Source organism: Neltuma alba, unplaced genomic scaffold (genome assembly GCF_004799145.2).
Source record: "Neltuma alba isolate B1F8T4 unplaced genomic scaffold, ASM479914v2 tig00006230_pilon, whole genome shotgun sequence".
In the NCBI taxonomy this organism is placed as follows: Eukaryota; Viridiplantae; Streptophyta; class Magnoliopsida; order Fabales; family Fabaceae; genus Neltuma; species Neltuma alba.
Genome location: NW_021634395.1, coordinates 59,155 through 76,913, shown reverse-complemented (window position 1 = coordinate 76,913; position 17,759 = coordinate 59,155). Strand labels below are relative to the sequence as shown.

The following is a 17,759-nucleotide window of genomic DNA, read 5'->3' as shown; positions in this document are numbered from 1 at the left end:
ACTATTTGTTTATTGTATAAGTCATTTCATTAAATTTATTATATGAGTTGTTATTTTCTTAAATAAGGATAAAGTTGAAAATTCATTAAATTTTAAGACAAAATTATTTAATTGAAGTTTATATTAGTTTTGATGAAACATATTGAAAATGTCTTATAAATAAGGCATACTAGGAATATCTATATATATACCTCTATTTTTACAAGTCATCATAGACACATATCCCATTAATAAAAATAAACTGATGCGTTGGTCTAGAAAATTAAAACAAATGGAGTAACAGAGTTGAAGTTGATTGTGGTTTTTGTTGGGATTATATTGAAGGAAGGAATTATCCATGGCGTCTGCTGCTTGGGAGGAAGGTGGAAGTAGTAGTGAAGAAAGTTAATGAGATAATCCCTTCTGCGTCCATAGTTGTGAAGAAGCAAGGCCACCCCATATCGGTTCTGCAGAACAAAACATCAGAGCTCGTTGCCATTTTATTCACAGCCAATAATGACATTGTTCATGCCATTGGGACGTTCAGCCTAAAATATACTAATTAATGAGAAAATTAAATCTAATGATAGATCACTTGTGTGTTTTTACTTACTCGATCCGAATTATTCGGAATTTGATGAGTATGTTTGGTTTTATTTCCTCGAGTTGTTTCTGTTTCATGTATTTTGACTTCTCTGTGGCTTTTTCGTATTAATAAAATATACTTTTTCTAGTGTGAGAAAAAGAAGAAGGATGGGTTTACTCTAAGAAACTATTGTGTGATCTTTCTATTATTTTATATGTGATTTCTCCTATCCATGAGTTGATTTTAGTGAATAATTACTATAATTATTTTAATTTTGCTATTATTTCAAACCAAATGAGCACTTCTTTTAGTAGAGAGGGCTGCAATAATATCTCCAATTTTTTAATTTTTGAATTAAGTACGGTTAGGTTCCTACCTTATCATTTAAAATACAAAAGAAAAAAAATAAAAATATCACTCGACAATATGACATTACATTTATTGGTGTTAACTTGTATCTTAACATGTTTCATGCAAACAATTTATTTGATTTAGTAAATTTAATCATTTAAAGGACTGTTTTTAGACACTTCAAATGTGATGAATCGTTTTATGGGATTAAGATAGCATTTCAACTTTATATGAGAAGTTATGGATTCAATCTCGTATGTATCTCAACTTGTTATCACTTGTCTCTTTAATTAAAAAAAAAAAAAAAGACACATGGAATTGAATGAGAAGAGTAACAAATAAGGTTTACCATAAACTGAAACAGCCTTATAGCCCAAAAGAAGGCAATGGTATGGCTTTTAATGAAGATATATTGACAGTGACATATAATTGCTTATATACATATATCTATATGACTTTTATGTTCTGCTCCTGAACAATAAGCTTTACAACAAACTACTTAGTATAGCTTTTCATGAAGATATACTGACATACATTTTGCTTTATCTAAAGCCTAACATCCCCTTCTCATGTACAATGCACCACATAAGCATCCTTTTGCACCACCAACAACATCATTCAATAAAAGAGTATATCTCTTGAGTTTTTGGATGCAGCCTCCCTCCAGCTAAGAACTCATGAGTTTCTCCATTCACTTCAATCAAGCTGCATCCTGGTTCTTTCTCTGTCAAACTTCCCTTCATCAAAAGCCTTTCCTCCACTGCTTCTTCGAATCGGCTCGACGCGGCATGAACATTTGAAAGAAGCACATAACTACCAGAGTCACTTGGATTCAGGGCAAGAACTTGTTTTGCAGCCCTCTCTGCTATCTCGAGATTCCCATGCTTCCTACAAGATGACAGTAGAGACCCCCATATAATAGCATCTGCCTTTATTGGCATAACCTTTATTAATTCCTCTGCCTCTTCTAGTAGTCCAGCTTGGCCTAGAACTTCAACCATGCATGTATAGTGTTTTAATGATGGTTTGATCTTATATTTATCCATCATTAGAGTAAAATAGTCTCTAGCTTGATCAACTTCGCCTAGATGTTTACAGGCTGTTAGAGCACCAATGAAACTTACATAATCTGGTTTTAGACTTGAAGAAGATTCAAGCTCAGAGAAGAACTCAATTGCTTCTCTTTCAAGACCATTCATGGCTAGCCCTATAATAATGGAGTTCCAACATGATAATCCTCTCCTCGGGCACTCCTCAAACACTTGTAGAGCATCATGAATAGCTCCACACTTGCAGTACATGTCAATTATTGCTGTGACCACAATGACGTTAAGCTCAAACCCATTCTTTCTCACATAATCATGAATCCATTTCCCTTGTTGAAGTGATCCCATGTGAGCACAAGCATTCAATAAGCTTACCATTGTAAATTCACTAGGCTCAATCCCTTCTTTCTGCATCCTGTGAAAAAGCTCTAATGCCTCCATGAGTTTCCCGTTCCTTACATACCCACTAATCATAGAATTCCATGTAAAGGAAGTTCTCGTAAGCATTTTATCAAACAGGTTCCTGGCCTCTTCAATTTCCCTACATTTAGCAAGGCCCATGATCATTGAGTTCCAAGCTACAACATCAAATTCCAAGAGAGCATGAAACACTCTCCTTGCTTCACTCAAGAGCCCACTATTCGCATACATATGTATCAGAGAATTACGGATAAACCCATCATGTTCAAGACCCAATTTCAAAACTCTCCCATGAAGCTGAGCTCCTTCATGGCCGAGACCCATTTGAGCATAAGCCTTAAAAACCGAAGGGTAAGTCAATCTTTCAGGTTGAGTATCTGAGTACAACATTTCAACGAAAAGTGAGATTGCGTCTTGTGGGGTTGAGCTACGAGAGAAGCATCTAATGATAGTATTCCAAGAATAGAGATTTGGGTTGGGAATTCGAGTGAAAAGCAAGTAGGCATAGTTGGTATCCCCAGAAGGAGAGGCGCAAAAGGTCAAAACGCGGCTAGCGGCAATGGGGTCGTCGATTAGGCCAGTTTTGATGATGTGAGCATGAATCTTTTTGAGGTCTTTCATGGCGAAGCATTGCTTTTCAAGCATGGTGAGGCATGGGTGGTCTGAGATGAAATTGGATATGGAGGGTGATGAAGATAATGATGATGGTACAGGGGAGTGTGCGAAGCAGAGTGTTGCCATCTTCTTTTCTTCCAGTGGTCCTCGTGTTCTTCTGCAGAGTCCACCTTTTTATAGCTTTATCTTCTTTGGTGGGGAAGATGAATAATGGATCCGGACTTGGTCAGCTGGTATGACTTTTTGGTTAAATTTTATTTCATTTTTTATATTTTTAATATAAATTGTTACTATTTCCTTTCAAATAAAAATATTTAAATTTTATAAAAATAAAAATTGATAACATGTTCTCTTTATTTATTTAAACAATAAAATTAGGCTTTTCATCACATAATTAAATGAAATGAAATATAGAAAAGAAAAATGCATGTAACATTTTTTATAAGAAAATCATCTTGCATGTAGCTATAATTTTTTCTCAATTTTTAATTTGATACTTGTGCATTGTTCTCTTCTAATTAAATACTATAATTTTGCTTTATTAGTATAATTATTTTTTGTATAAGGGCTAATGATATTAACAAAGCAAAGTTACATAAGTTAACAGTACTAACATAGCAAAATTAGAATATTTAATTAAGAGGAAAAAACGTATAAGTGCCAAATTAAAAACTGAGAAAAACTATAGCTACCTACAAAATAATTTTTCTTTTTTCATATTTTGTTTTTATTTACGGAGGGGCAATTGTTTTGTAATCCAAAAAAAATTGAACTAACTTTCAAAGATAAGCAAATACGCAAATATTTTTCAAATGAAAAGGCAGGATTTTGAGAATGATAGAAGATTTATTATTGACAATAAAGGAACAAATAGGACATGGGATCCGGTGACATGACTCTAATTTAATGGTACAAAAGTTAAGAAGTGGCTTTAATAAGAAAATACAAAGGGGGGGCTACCCTACTACTATATGTGTATATATTATTTTCTAGGTTTGGTATTTTTCAAATGCAACTTGGTCTAAAAGGGCAGCTAATGATAACTTTGACTTTGTGAGGCTGAACTTTCACTAACTCTAAATAATTTGCTTTATAACCAAAATAGTATTATTATTATTACTATTCATATGGTCTGTGATATATGGTCCACCCACATGAGCAACTATAATTCCTTCTAATTATAATGATATTGAAAAGCTAAACATATAACTAGCTTCTATTTCCTTTTCACTCTTTCTTGTCAATAATTTGGTTAATTTATTCAATGTTTATTTTCAATGGACCTTAATTCAATTTTTTTATATTTTAAAGATTTATAATGAAAATTTTGTAATTTAAATAATTTTATATTTTGTCTGTACCATTATATTTTCATCCATGTGGATTAATTTCATTTCATTGTTAATTTTGTCTTGATATTGATATCAATCATACATAATTAGAATTTCGGAATAATAGATGGTTAATTGCATTAATAAATTGTAAACAAATTTCAACAAACTACTTAGAATTATTAGGAAAATATTTCTTTTTTAGTTAGGTGCATTATTTTCAACAAACTAGACATGAATAGAAGAATGGACATTAAGAGACTTATTACTATTATTACTACTAGCACTATTATTATTATTATTATTATTATTATTATTATTATTATTATTATTATTTATGTATCTTGTTGGGAGACAAATTGTGGAAAATGGTCCCTCCCTTTACAATAGACAAAGGAGTCAGAAAAAGTAATGAATTTTTGAAAAAGATATATAATAGTCCTCCTTCCATTCAGTACTCAACACTTTTTTCTTCTGTACATAAAATACCTTTACAGTAAAATTACAGCACAGCCATAAAATCAGACCTGAATTTTTATTAATTTAATTTTGAATAATAAAAACTACAATGAAACAAAACAAAGAAACTATTACTAATTCCTTAAATGATGCAGGTCCATGACATTGACCTTGAACCAATTATTAATTTGCATTGCGTGGAATATTAACTACTTACAATGACATGACTATGATAAATATAAAAAGCCAACAATAGGAAGCCTTAAATTTGGAATTTAAATAAATTATCACAAATTGTTTCATAATTTTAATTCAAACGCAATATACATTACATCTGTTTACCATTAATATATTTTATGCATTTGAAAACAATAATATAAGAAGAATTCTTACATAAATTATATTTTATTTTTATTCTGATAATGTTTTCCCCCAAAATATAATGCAGATTTTCAACGTGTGTGAACTAAACTTTAGTTATGCTCATTACGTTAACATTTAAACATAATTAAAACACGAAGAAAATATTAAAGATATTAATTAATAATCTAGATTTAAAAAAAAAAAAGGATTAAAGAGATAAGAAAACAGTGGAAAAGGAAGGCAGGGGGTGATTGATTACGGTCATCACGAGGCAGTCCCCTTTTTCTCCTTTCCTTTCGACTTTCTTCCACCCCCCTCCTTTTTTCGCCTTCCCCACACACACCCCCACATAACTCTCTTCATATATATATATAGAGAGAGAGAGAGAGACACACACACTCACTCACTCACTCTTACACTCCTCTGTGTTGCTTTCCCTTTTGTTTGTTTCATTCACAATCTCCAGAAACCATACTGAACAAGAAGCTAAGCAAGCCTTCAAGATTATTGAAGATGGCAAACAGAAACTTTTTCTGTGTACTTCTTCTCCTTCTCACTCAATTCCTCTCTTCTGGTAATTCTCTTCCTCTCTTCACAATCTTATTTGGATATGCCTCTCAAGCTGCTAATTCACACACACATAACATGTTCATTCTGATTCTGATTCCGCTGTTTCCTTCTTAGTTATATCTTCTTCTCTGTTTTCTGCATATAGTCCCTTTACTAAGAAGAACATGCTCTGAATTCTCAACCCACAGAATGCATTTCCTGTTTTGTAATTAGGCCATGTAAATCCATCCCAATCTGATCAAACCATTTAAGTTGAAGTGAAGAAAAGTGAAAGATATCGGCAATAAATAGTGTAAGACTTGCAGATAGAAGGGAATTCAGTGTCTCTCCTTCTCTTTGGTTCAACTAAAATCATATTTTAGAGGATTTTAAATGGCAGTTTTTTGCTCTCTCTTTTTTTGGTCTGATTTTGAGGGGAAGTTCATGTTAGCCCAAACTGGCTACAATTCTCTTTTCTCAAATTGATTTGTCCGTTTTTGATTCTCTGTTTTGGAACATAGTTCACTGTTTGGGATTTTTTTTTCCCTCCTCTTTCCATGGAAATTTAAATAGATAATAGTTGGCATGCTTCAAACTGTTGTCTCTTTGTGGAATTTTCCTTCATTATTATATTCTGCTTTTTCATCGAGTCCTTCAACCAATAATTATGCGGCTATTTAAAAATCTTAATGCCTTTTGCTTTCACATTGAGCATATGTATACTACAGCCCATCTTTGATTAAGGCAAATCTTGGGTTTAATTACACTTTTGCTCATTCTAATCCACTCAAAAAGAGGCAAAAATGAATATTGTATTCCATGCATGCTCAACACAAGGCAATATTTTATTCCCGCTAATGACTTTTTGTCCCTGAAATTATTTCAAAGAAATGTTATAAATTCTTGATTCTCATTAGAGATCTTTCACTTCAACCCAAGAGTATATTTTTAATGCACTCAGGAGAAATAGTTAGAAAATAAATAATGGGCATAAACATAGGTGTGAGCCACATGCGTAGCACATTCTGCTATGTTACCTTCTTGAAGGCATAAATGTAAACAGTGCAAAATTTGTTTGAGAAAAGATAGGTTGAAATTTTGATATGACTCTGTTTCTGAAATGAGCATTGAAAAGACAGAGCAAAACAATCCAAGTGCTTTAATTACAGTTGGAATGAAAACTACAGGATCAAGCAAGAGGATATTAATGAAGGAATCACGTGTGATCTCCACAACACAAAAAGACATCACCACCCCAATAACCACAGTCCCAAACTTAGTCCCCATAATCTCATCACCATCTTCTTCTTCTTCATCTCCAATTCTAAACCCTAATTCCAGTCCAGACACAGTTTCCCCAGCTTCGACACTCCCATACACCACCACCATTAATGCTCCAACCACACCCAACAGCACTAATTCCTCTGTTTCACCACCACCACCATCATCATCATCTTCTTCTTCTTCTTCTGGTTTTGGTGTGAGCTGGTGTATTGCAAGCCCTAGTGCTTCTCAGATGTCTCTGCAAGTGGCTTTGGACTATGCTTGTGGCTATGGTGGGGCTGATTGCTCTGAGATCCAGCCTAATGGAAGATGCTATAACCCCAGTTCCTTGAGAGATCATGCTTCTTTTGCATTCAATAGTTATTATCAGAAGAATCCTGTTCCTAATAGCTGCAATTTTGGTGGACTTGCTGTAATCACCAGCACTAATCCAAGTAAGCAGTTTTTTTTTTTTTTATGTTCATATATATCTATAATTATTTTGGATTGGATACTGGGCAGAGACAGAACAGAACAAGGAACTTTTGGTGCATCTTTGAATTTTCTTGGAAGTTTATTTGGGTATTTTTAGGACCTACAAAAGCGGCACTTGATTGATATGCATGTAGCAGAAAGTCAAAATTTTTTCCAACTTTTCTTGGTAGCCACAGAGCCACACCTTAGAAAAGTGACCCATTCTTATACTACCTCCGGTCCTAATTATAAGACCCAGTTAACTTATTTGAGGAGATTAAAGAAGTAAGTTAAGTTAGTTATTTGTAATAAATAAGTGTTGTCATTCCTAAAATATCCTTGTTAATTAAGTATATTGGTTAGAACTATCATTATTAGAAGGATTATCTTGGAAAAAGATGCATAAATATGAGAGACAAAATGGATTGGGGTCTTATAATTAGGACCAAATAAAAAGTCAAATGAGATCTTATAATAAGGACAGGAGGTAGTATTTATTGTCTATCCATAGGGTTTCTCCTTTTTATTAATTAATTATTTGTTAATGTTTTCTTTTTGTTTTCTTTTCTATTTTTTCCCCCAGGTTCTGGCCCTTGTCAATATCCCTCCATCAGGTGAGGTGACATTTCGCTCTTACCCCATCTAAGCTTTCTTTTATTTTCTTGCCACAAACTGAATCAGAAAAACATAACTATATTATTTTTTTCAATGAGGTTCTTAATTATTATTATTATTATTATTATTATTTGGGGCCTTTTAAAAATGGAGTGTTAAAATTGGAATGCAGCACAAGCACATCAGTGTTGAACACAACAAACTCAATGGGAGCAAATGTGTTTGGGTCAGTTCCGGTGCCTATGACTCCATATCCCTCTGCTGCACCTTCATCATCAATCATTTGCTTCCCACTTGTCTATGTTACTGTATTCTTAATACAATTCTTGTCATCAAACACTTTTTGTCTCTAAAAATGCATCACTAATTACAGTATCAGATTTTGCAATTTTGCTTCTCTCTCAGCAAATCCCCCCCCCCCAAAACACATTTTTGGGTTTAACTATCTGTTCTAAGTTGACCAAAATCCTCGTAATCCTTGTTATGTCAAGCGGCTCATGTAGTTTGGTCAAAAATTGCCTCATGTAGATTCAAGACTCATTAATGTTAGACTTATAATTATTACCAATCACACAACCATGCTAAGGATATAATTCAAATAGCGTTTTTTATTAAAATATCATTTCACCCAAATCAGACATAATTCCATAAACAAGTAGAATTGGGAATTCGGGTCAAACCATAAGTTGCAAATTAGAAGAAGACGGCCTGCCCCCAAACAGGCTAGCATTGCATCACCCAATTATCAGCCCTCTGTCCACTTTAATTTTTGCATCTATTATGTTTGGATTAGCATTTTTCTTTTTCAAGTGATTTCATGGGTTGTTTCAAAATAGTTTTACGTCATACTAGTTTCGGTCTTTAATATTAGAGCTAATTGACTAATTCGAATAGATTAAAAAAACTATTTAAATTAATAAATATGTATTGTCTTTCTTAAAATATTCTTGCTAATCTAAGTGTATTGGCTAAAACTACTATTATAAAGATTATTTTGAAAAAAGATTGATAAATATGAAAGACAACGTGAATTGAGGTATTATATTTAGGATCAAAATAAAAGTCAAACGAACTCTTATACTACCTCCGGTCCTTAATATAAAATCTTGTTTGGCTTTTATTTTGGTCCTAAATATAAGACCCCAATACACTTTGTCTCTCATATTTATGTATTTTTTTATCAAAGTAATCATTCTAACAATAGTAGTTCTAGCCAATACATTTGATTAGTAAGGATATTTTAGGAAAGACAACACCGATTTGTTACAAATAACTAACTTAACTTCTTTTCTTAATCTCCTCAAATTAGTCAACTAGCTCTTATAATTAGAATCGGAGGTAGTACAACATAACTATGTTAAAGAAATCTTATCTCATGAACGATAAATGAGTTTGATCTTAGGTTTTTCAGACACCCTTAGGCCACATAAACATAACATCTCAATTCAATTCCTAACCAGAACGACCCATGCCTTCACATGCCTCTATCTGTTTCAGAGGAGACAACAAGAGGCCATACCTCTCTTTCCCCTCGATCATTATCGTGAAAAAATTTTCTTTTCACTATAATAAATAGACCACGTCCTCCAAAAGAAGAAGACTACTAAAAAGAAAAGGAAAAAAATACTTTTTTTTTTTTTAAAAAAAGGAAGCCAATGACAAGAGGCTTTTGCATTCATTTTTAACAGAGAGAATAATAAATGAGATCCAAACTCCTCATCAGTTATTAACTATGGATCCAGATATTCTATACTTAATAAGCGATATGCATCATATGAACCATATATATATATATATATATGCGCGCTGATTTGCACATGCATGCTTTATTATACATTATATTTTATTGGAATTTTATAGCAGCAATACATATTAAAAAAATTAAATAATTCACGATATCATTATCATTTGTCCCCACCACCACGAAAGCCCCATAATTATTTGTACTTTCATATAATTTCTGTTGTTGATCAGTTTTTATCAAACCCTTCACATCCCTCTTTTTCCTTGCCTTACCTGTAGTTTCCATCATATATGGAGGGCCAATATTCCCTCCTCCAGCCGTTCCTACCGTCTTCGGCTGCCGCAGCTGCCGTCTCTGCCACCTCTTCACCGTCGTTTCATCACAAAGATTCGATCTTCTCAAGCGACAAAACTGTGATCATCAGATTGGTTTTCGTTTTCTCGGTTGCAGCTATCGCATTATGGGCTAACTATGAAGCCTCCAAAACCTTCCGCATAACCCTATTAAACGACGCCATGGATTCCCCGGCCGGCCGCCGTTTTGATCTCTTTTACGTCTCAAACGACGGAGCCACCCGAATACTCCTCAACACCAGCTCCTTCGTGGAACGCTTCCTTTATCCTGATCCACATCAGTACTCCAAGAAGCACGTATCCCACGTCACCCTCCGCCTTGCTAGCCGGAATCTTACTGCTGCCACCATCATCTCCGCCGGAAAGAAAGTCAACGATTACGTGATTGACCTGAGCCCATCGTTGCTTGAAGAAGAGAACTACAAAGAAGCAATAGTTTCATCTGTTTTACGTGCCATGGTTCGAGTATGGCTATGGGATGCCAAGTCTGGTGCTCCCGTGAGGCTCATTGACGGAGTGGTGGAGTACGTTACAGACTTAGCCGGATTTTCTCGAGAGGAATTCTCCCGCGCAGGTGAGGGGTCGCCGGAATGCGGCGACGACGATGACCGTTGGTGGGAGGATAAGGACCCAAGGCATGCGGCCAGGTTCTTGCACTTTTGCGAAGCGCAAAAGGAAGGGTTCATCCGACGGCTGAATCAAGGCATGAGGGACACGTGGCACGATCGGATTGTAGATAATGCATTGGGGATTCCAGGACGAAAGTTGTGTGGTCATCGTAATACTTCTTGGGCCCCACAGAATAATACAGTACTGGTCGGCGGATTGTGATCGTCTGCAGCCAGAGCCTCGTAGTCCTTTTTTCTATTTTTTGGTCACAAGGTCAAGAGGCTCTGTATTTAAAATTCCTTGAGTAGCTCCACAGCCAAAGTTTCCGCGTTGATTATCTGGTAAATTTTGTTTGGCTTGTTCACATGGAATTCCAGGAGGTCGCATGTTCAATTGGAGACTAAACCAATCTAATCACATGCTGTTGTGCATCTTGATTTGTATAATTTATGTGAGAAATTATGCAATTGTCTTAGGTGCTACAATAAATTAAGAGAAAATTTCTATAAGATTTTAGTATATCTACTAAAAAATTTTATAACAATGTAATGACAAGTTTTAATAGATAAAGAGTCAATTTATAATTTTTAAGGTCGTAAAATCAAATCATATTATTAGTATGAGGATCTTATTAAGAAATAATCTAGAAGTATTTTTGCAAGTATATTTTAAGCTTAGAGGCATGCCTTAGATCTCCACGAGTCCTGAGTTTCAACTCACCCGTCACCTAACAAAGAGAACTAATGGCCTGTTTGGTTTGAGGGGAGGGTAGGGGAAGGAGGGGAGGGAGGGTTAGAGGAGGGGAGGGGAGGTTTCATCCTCACCTTGTTTGGTTTGATTTAAAAAGGAGGGGAGGGGAGAATATTTAATGATCCCTTGTTTGGTTCAGGGAGGGGAGGGGAGGGATAGTAATAATCAATTTACCATTTTACCCTTACATATTAGTTTATGTTTTTTATTGATATATTATATAAATTAATTTACATCTTAATTTAAATCATATAATTTAATAAAAATTCAGTCTTATCATATTAATATGTGTATTAAAAAATTGGTATAGTAATTTTTTATTCTAATTAATATAATAATATATTTAAATAATCAAATTAACAAATTTTATATGCTCTAAGAAAAATAAATTTTATTCTCTTTAGGCTATCTTTTTTTCCAGCTTTAAAATATATTTAATAAATAATATATTCATAAAAAATTAATTTTATAATATTATAATATTTTATTTTTAAATAATTTTTTATAATATATTTTTAATTATTATAATGTATATATTTTTTATTTTTTTACTTAGGATAATATATTTTTTATTTGAAATAAATATTATAATAATATATTTTATGAGTAGAAGTGAAATATTAAAAAAATATAAGGACATAATGGTCCAAAAATTTGGCTCCTCTTAGGTGTGTTTGGTTGGGGGGGAGGGGAGGGGAGGGGAGGGGAGATGAGCCCCTCCTCTCATTTGGTTAAAAATTTTGGAGGGAGGGGAGCTAAAATGTCCCCTCCCCTCCCCTCCCCTCCCCTCCCTCCCCCCATTTTAGCTCCCCTCCAAATTGGGGGTTTTTGGAGGGGAGCCAAAATTTTGGATCATTATACCCTTATGGTTTTTTAATATTCCACTTTTACCCATAAAATATATTATTATAATATTTATTTTAAATAAAAAATATATTATCCTAAGTAAAAAATAAAAAATAAATACATTATTATAATTAAAAATATATTATAAAAATTATTTAAAAATAAAAAATTATAATATTATAAAATTAATTTTTTTATAAATATATTATTTATTAAATATATTTTAAAGCTGGAAAAAAAGATAGCCTAAAGAGAATAAAATTTCATTTTTCTTAGAGCATATAAAATTTGTTAATTTGATTATTTTAAATATATTATTATATTAATTAGAATAAAAAATTACTATACCAATTTTTTAATACACATATTAACATGATAAGACTGAATTTTTATTAAATTATATAATTTAAATTAAGATGTAAATTAATTTATATAATATATCAATAAAAAACATAAACTAATATGTAAGGGTAAAATGGTAAATTGATTATTACTATCCCTCCCCTTCCCTCCTTGAATCAAACAATGGATCATTAAATACCCTCCCCTCCCCTCCTTTTTAATCAAACCAAACAAGGTGAGGATGAAACCTCCCCTCCCCTTCCCCCCTTCCCTCCCCTCAAACCAAACAGGCCCTAATTTGGAGGGGAGCCAAAATAAGGAGAGAGAGGGAAGGGGGAGGGGAGGGGACATTTTAGCTCCCCTCCCCTCTAAAATTTTTAATCAAATGAGGGGAGGGGAGGGGCTCATCTCCCCTCCCCTCCAACCAAACAAACAAGAGGAACCAAAGGATGTATGTGGTCACTTCCAAAAGAGGAGAATTCTGATTCGGCTATATACCGAGCAAGACAAATATACCCCTCCTCAACTAGAGTTTTGACCATACATATCTATATTGGCCTCACACGCAGGCAAGCGTCCAATCGCATGGATAATAATTTTGATATTTAACAAAATAAAAAATATTCATACATACATGTGTTGCTTTAGTTGTATGAATAGAAAGTTTGCTATTAATTTATTTTTGGAGTAAGTTTCCCATGAGGAAAGAGGATTCCTTCGAATATTTTTACGAAGAAGGGACAGAATTTTTTTTTGTTTTAAAAAAATTGACAACTTTCCTCATTTTTGTACTAATTTTTTAACATTCAAAAAGACCTTATATGAGTTGATGCTTCATCTCCTATCCTAATTTTTGGTTGGCTAGATAAGAATAGAAGTTCTTGGGACCACATGAAAGTTGTTAGATTTGATTGTTTTAAAGAAGTAGGGCCTAGTATTTTTTGTTGGCTTGTCACTCATAATTTTTAATTTTTTTATTATAAATAAAATCCTTCTCCAAATCCAAATCCAAAATGTAAGAGTTAAATACTTAATTTATAACTATTAAACCAATTAATTTAGTTACTTATTATATGTTGATTTTTTTTCTAAAATAATATTTCTCTTTGATCATTTTTATTGAAAATATTTCCATCAATAGAACAAAAAATTTCTTATTTAAGGATGCTAAGTTCATTAACAAATTAAGGTGTATTTTTTTTAATTTTAAAATTTCAAATACAAATTATACTAGGCAATGATGTAAAATCTACATAATTCACCACAACCCACTTATTATCAAACTTTTTTTCTTCATATCATTATAATAGTCTAATTAATATGAGTTTACTTATTTAGAATTAAACTTTCCTACTCATTGAAAGGTTTTTATTGAACATAAACTTCCAATATGAATTTACTGAAAATATAAAATTCAGTAAATCGGGATTAAGAAATCATGTAAAGCCTTAAAAAACAATAGTATATAGGAACACACTTGCTGACCAAAACAAGCAGAACATCCATTAAAGATAGCCCAGAAACACAAATTTCTCTCTAACTATCATATCACCCAAAAGTATCATGATCATCACATTTAAAATTAAAAAATAACCAAAAAAAAAAAAGAGCAAACTTTATTTCTCATCACTCTTTGCTCATGTTTTGTTGAACAATCCCTTCATTCCCTGCAAGCATCAAATACTTATCCTTCCTTGTAAGATTAGTACACTCAAATCCCAAAGCATCTGCCAACCTTCTCTGTATATAATTAGCCACCTCAAAGCTGGATCTTCCACCACTACATGTGAGATTTCTGGGCACTTTCTCAAGAATTTCAATGAAATATTTCGGCCTAGGATTCATCAAAAAGAAAATTGGATCCAAACATTTAAGCCCACTAGCTGTGGTCCCATAGAACATGCTCACTTTCGCATTAATGGCCACAGGAACAATCTCATCAGCCAATTCAGCAAACAACGAGCTAAATCTCAACAGATATGGCTCTCTGCAAGTTGTTCCTTCAGGGCAAACCACCAAATCACCTTCTTTTAGAAGAATTTCCATGGCTTCCCCATCTTTCTTTCTGTCCCTTGTGAGTCTCACCGTCCTTATTGGAGCTATAATCTCAGAGGCTCTGCTTAAGCTGTATGTGACTGCTGTTAATGGCTTACGCAAACATGTGCTGAGAAATACAGGATCTAAGAGGGTCCTGTGGGTACACACATATAGGACCCCTTTGGATTTGTGGGACTTTTTGGAGTTATACTGAGCCTTGAAATTGATGTGAACACCACTGAAACTGCCAAGAACTAGGGCTAATTTGTAGGGTAGAATGATTCCTAGAAGGATCCTGTAAATGGCTAAGATTATTCCAATGGGAAGCCACATGAACATGAAGAGTGTTGCTGATGGGGTTGGTAGAAATGCAAGCCTACCATCATGGAAAATCAATGGCTTTGGATATTTTTCTCTTGGCATCACCGAACCTTCATTTTTTTTCACCACATAAGCTTCCTGTCAGGTAAATTAAACACATTAAATACAGTACATGTGGATGGATGAAACATTATTGTAGTGCCTGCAAAATTTAACTCGTCAGATAGGTAGATACATTATTTACTAAGTGTAGCAAAGGATTGATCTCAGGACTCAGGTTTTATAATTGTGATTGGTTTGTGTATGTGTTTTTGTCTGAATGATCTTAACTTCTTTTTCTTCCTCTTTTACTCACTTGTGGCCACCATGGTTCCCAGGTTGTCAGTTGGTGGAGCAAGGAAAAAGAAAAATGTAAAACATAAAAGACAATGGTAAAACAGTGCCACATTTAAAGCCTTGGTCTCCTAGATGATCTTCCATTGTCATTTTCATGTTTTTGTCTACAGAGTACTATCATTTGGTAGCTCAAAGAAGAAGAAGAAATAAACTGTTCATACTCTAGCCTATCAAAAGAGTCTTTAATTTCTTACCTTGCAATGAGAGATGAAGAGATGATCATGAACACTGTGACTACTTCCAAGTCCAATGTCAGGCTTTCTGTCTCCAAAGTACTGCTTAAGAGCTCCATACTTCACAACCAAACCAGACTCAGAAACCAAACCCGTAAAGTAACCTCCAGAACTCTGCAACTCTGTTCCTATAACCTCATCAACACTCAAGTACTCCTTCAGAAAACGTTCCACCATGACTCTAGGCACACTGGTAAACACAGCCCTAAACCCTACTGAACTCAACACCTCACATGCCTCAAGGCTCAAATTCTCCAGATAAAACTTAGGTAAAACCGCCCTGCAAGTGTTTTCCATGTCCTTTATCCTGAGCCCAAAAAAGGTTATAAAGATCATGACCTTTAGCTTGAGTTCATAGTCTAGAACCAATAATATAGGACATGACAGAAGCAGGAAGAGGGCTCTGAAAATGCTTCCACCTTCAAAGGCAACGAGCATGAAGAAGGGGAAGAAAGAGTGGGACCTCAACAGAACTCTGTGAATATCACAGGCTAGTGTTTGGGATTTTCTACCCTCCAAACTACATTTGGTAATACTAGGGAAAGACTGAGAAGAATGTGATGGCTTAACTGACACAATACTGCTTATGTGAAAGCCATAAGTTCTCATCTTTCCTGCAGCTCTATGACATGAGGTAGCTAGAAGCCTGAGAAGAACCATTAACAGCACCATGGTGACTACTTGAGCTTCTCCTCTCAGTAATGATGACGGTGGTGAAAGTGCTAGAAAGGCTGTGTTAAGGACAGAAAGAGAGAGAGAGAGAGTAAATGAGTATTTGGGGAGAAGAGGAAGAGATTGCGGAGAATATTTATAAGAGTCATTAACAGGGTGCAGGAAGAAAAAGAGATGGTTGACTGCAGCATTTGGTTAACCACACAGGTGGCATTAACTTCACCTTTCACATTTTCTTCCGTTTGATTTTTCCTTTCAGTTTCTTGTTTAGCACTTCTGCTTTTGTGTCTCTGTAATTTTCTTTCGGTCATGCAAGTTAACTCACATTTCAACGCTTTAAAGTTCTGTTCCTTCCTGCCTCTCCTCTTATTTTTCCATTCACTCATGCAAGTCTCCTCCACATTTTGGCACTATATCTTTACTCTTAACTCTTCAAGCAGGATTGGCGTGTGATGTACCATCCGAATTTTATGACACTGTCAGAGTAATTTTATGAAGTGCTTCAGCTCTCATCTCTCAAGAAACTGAATGGTACTTTCTTTGAGGTTTTCCAAGAAAATCTAATGAACAAAATTCCCTCCAATGGACCCAAAAAATTTAATAAACATCATGGAAATCTAGAAGTAGTGACTTTCATCATAGGAAAATAAATATAATTTTGGAAAAATGGGTAACATTCTGGGGAAAAAGATTCAAATGTTTGTTAGTTTTAATGAAAATCACTGTTTGGTTGACCGTTGACATATAACGGTTGGTAGGTTCAAATGTTGGTGACCGTCACTGAGAGCCTGGGTTCATTTTTTGAAAACCGGTTTCAATCCTCCACACGCACACTGTAGTTATTTGGTTTTTCATTGCCTTGGAAAGTGTGATCTTTTGAAATTATTCATCATTCATCTTCTCAACAATTTTCGCCAGAATATATATATGAACCAATCACAAGTTAGATCACCCACACAAACGATTCACTGACTTTTAAATCCTTTTATCAGATTTGTCACAAGTCAAATTGCTTTGTTGTTGTGATTAATTGGTGTTTGTTCCCAAGGATATTGACCAAACCAGTTTCAGATTCGTGTTCCCGTATATTGCTCTAGTCTTATTTTATTATTAGCTTTAATTTATTTTAAGTAGTAATATAATTATTTACAGGAAATTTAACATAAAATATTTATTAGTATAATTACTGAGTGTTGTGAGTACTGATAATTGATGCACTTTGGCATCAGTTGATGTGGAATAATTACAGGTGATTTATATGGAATAATTAGTTGCAGCCTTTGATGAAACCAAAAAAAAAAAAAATCTCGAACTTGGGTATGTAAACCAGAATTTGGATTAAATTGGAAAAAAATTAATAGTAATTCAAATGACTAATTGTTGCTAGTTAATTATAAGGGGTGCA

At 34.0% G+C, this 17,759-nt stretch overlaps 4 protein-coding genes across 5 annotated transcripts; 2 read left to right on the top strand and 2 right to left on the bottom strand.

Annotated features, from left to right (window-relative positions):
* Window positions 1-1,277: 1,277 nt before the first annotated feature.
* On the bottom strand, window positions 1,278-3,123 carry LOC114749924 (pentatricopeptide repeat-containing protein At2g42920, chloroplastic-like). The gene has a single exon (XM_028938462.1). The coding sequence runs from the start codon at window positions 3,121-3,123 to the stop codon at window positions 1,531-1,533; it is 1,593 nt and encodes a 530-aa protein (XP_028794295.1). The 3' UTR covers window positions 1,278-1,530.
* Window positions 3,124-5,567: 2,444 nt separating this feature from the next.
* On the top strand, window positions 5,568-8,439 carry LOC114749927 (glucan endo-1,3-beta-glucosidase 12-like). 2 transcript variants are annotated; one of them, XM_028938465.1, is made up of 4 exons: window positions 5,568-5,724; window positions 6,887-7,417; window positions 8,020-8,050; window positions 8,224-8,439. In XM_028938465.1, exons 1-4 carry the CDS (start codon window positions 5,664-5,666, stop codon window positions 8,402-8,404), a joined length of 804 nt encoding a protein of 267 aa, XP_028794298.1. In that variant the 5' UTR covers window positions 5,568-5,663; the 3' UTR covers window positions 8,405-8,439. The 2 variants fall into 2 exon arrangements, with proteins under 2 accessions (XP_028794298.1, XP_028794297.1); XM_028938464.1 differs by having other exon boundaries at window positions 6,839-7,417.
* Window positions 8,440-10,085: 1,646 nt separating this feature from the next.
* LOC114749923 (uncharacterized) lies at window positions 10,086-10,979 on the top strand. The gene has a single exon (XM_028938460.1). It carries the CDS (start codon window positions 10,086-10,088, stop codon window positions 10,977-10,979), a length of 894 nt encoding a protein of 297 aa, XP_028794293.1.
* A 3,342-nt stretch (window positions 10,980-14,321) lies between these two features.
* LOC114749922 (glycerol-3-phosphate acyltransferase 1-like) lies at window positions 14,322-16,354 on the bottom strand. Its single transcript, XM_028938459.1, has 2 exons — window positions 15,644-16,354; window positions 14,322-15,191 (listed from the first exon to the last, which is right to left on the bottom strand). Exons 1-2 carry the CDS (start codon window positions 16,352-16,354, stop codon window positions 14,322-14,324), a joined length of 1,581 nt encoding a protein of 526 aa, XP_028794292.1.
* Window positions 16,355-17,759: the final 1,405 nt, after the last annotated feature.

Coding starts and splice junctions, on each gene's coding strand:
- LOC114749922 (XM_028938459.1), bottom strand. CDS start 16,354: ATGGTGCTGTTAATGGTTCTTCTCAGGCTTCTAGCTACCTCATGTCAT. Junction 15,192..15,643: donor TCTTCATCTCTCATTGCAAG/GTAAGAAATTAA, acceptor TTTACCTGACAG/GAAGCTTATGTGGTGAAAAA.
- LOC114749924 (XM_028938462.1), bottom strand. CDS start 3,123: ATGGCAACACTCTGCTTCGCACACTCCCCTGTACCATCATCATTATCT.
- LOC114749923 (XM_028938460.1), top strand. CDS start 10,086: ATGGAGGGCCAATATTCCCTCCTCCAGCCGTTCCTACCGTCTTCGGCT.
- LOC114749927 (XM_028938464.1), top strand. CDS start 5,664: ATGGCAAACAGAAACTTTTTCTGTGTACTTCTTCTCCTTCTCACTCAA. Junction 7,418..8,019: donor AATCACCAGCACTAATCCAA/GTAAGCAGTTTT, acceptor TTTTTCCCCCAG/GTTCTGGCCCTTGTCAATAT. Junction 8,051..8,223: donor TGTCAATATCCCTCCATCAG/GTGAGGTGACAT, acceptor ATTGGAATGCAG/CACAAGCACATCAGTGTTGA.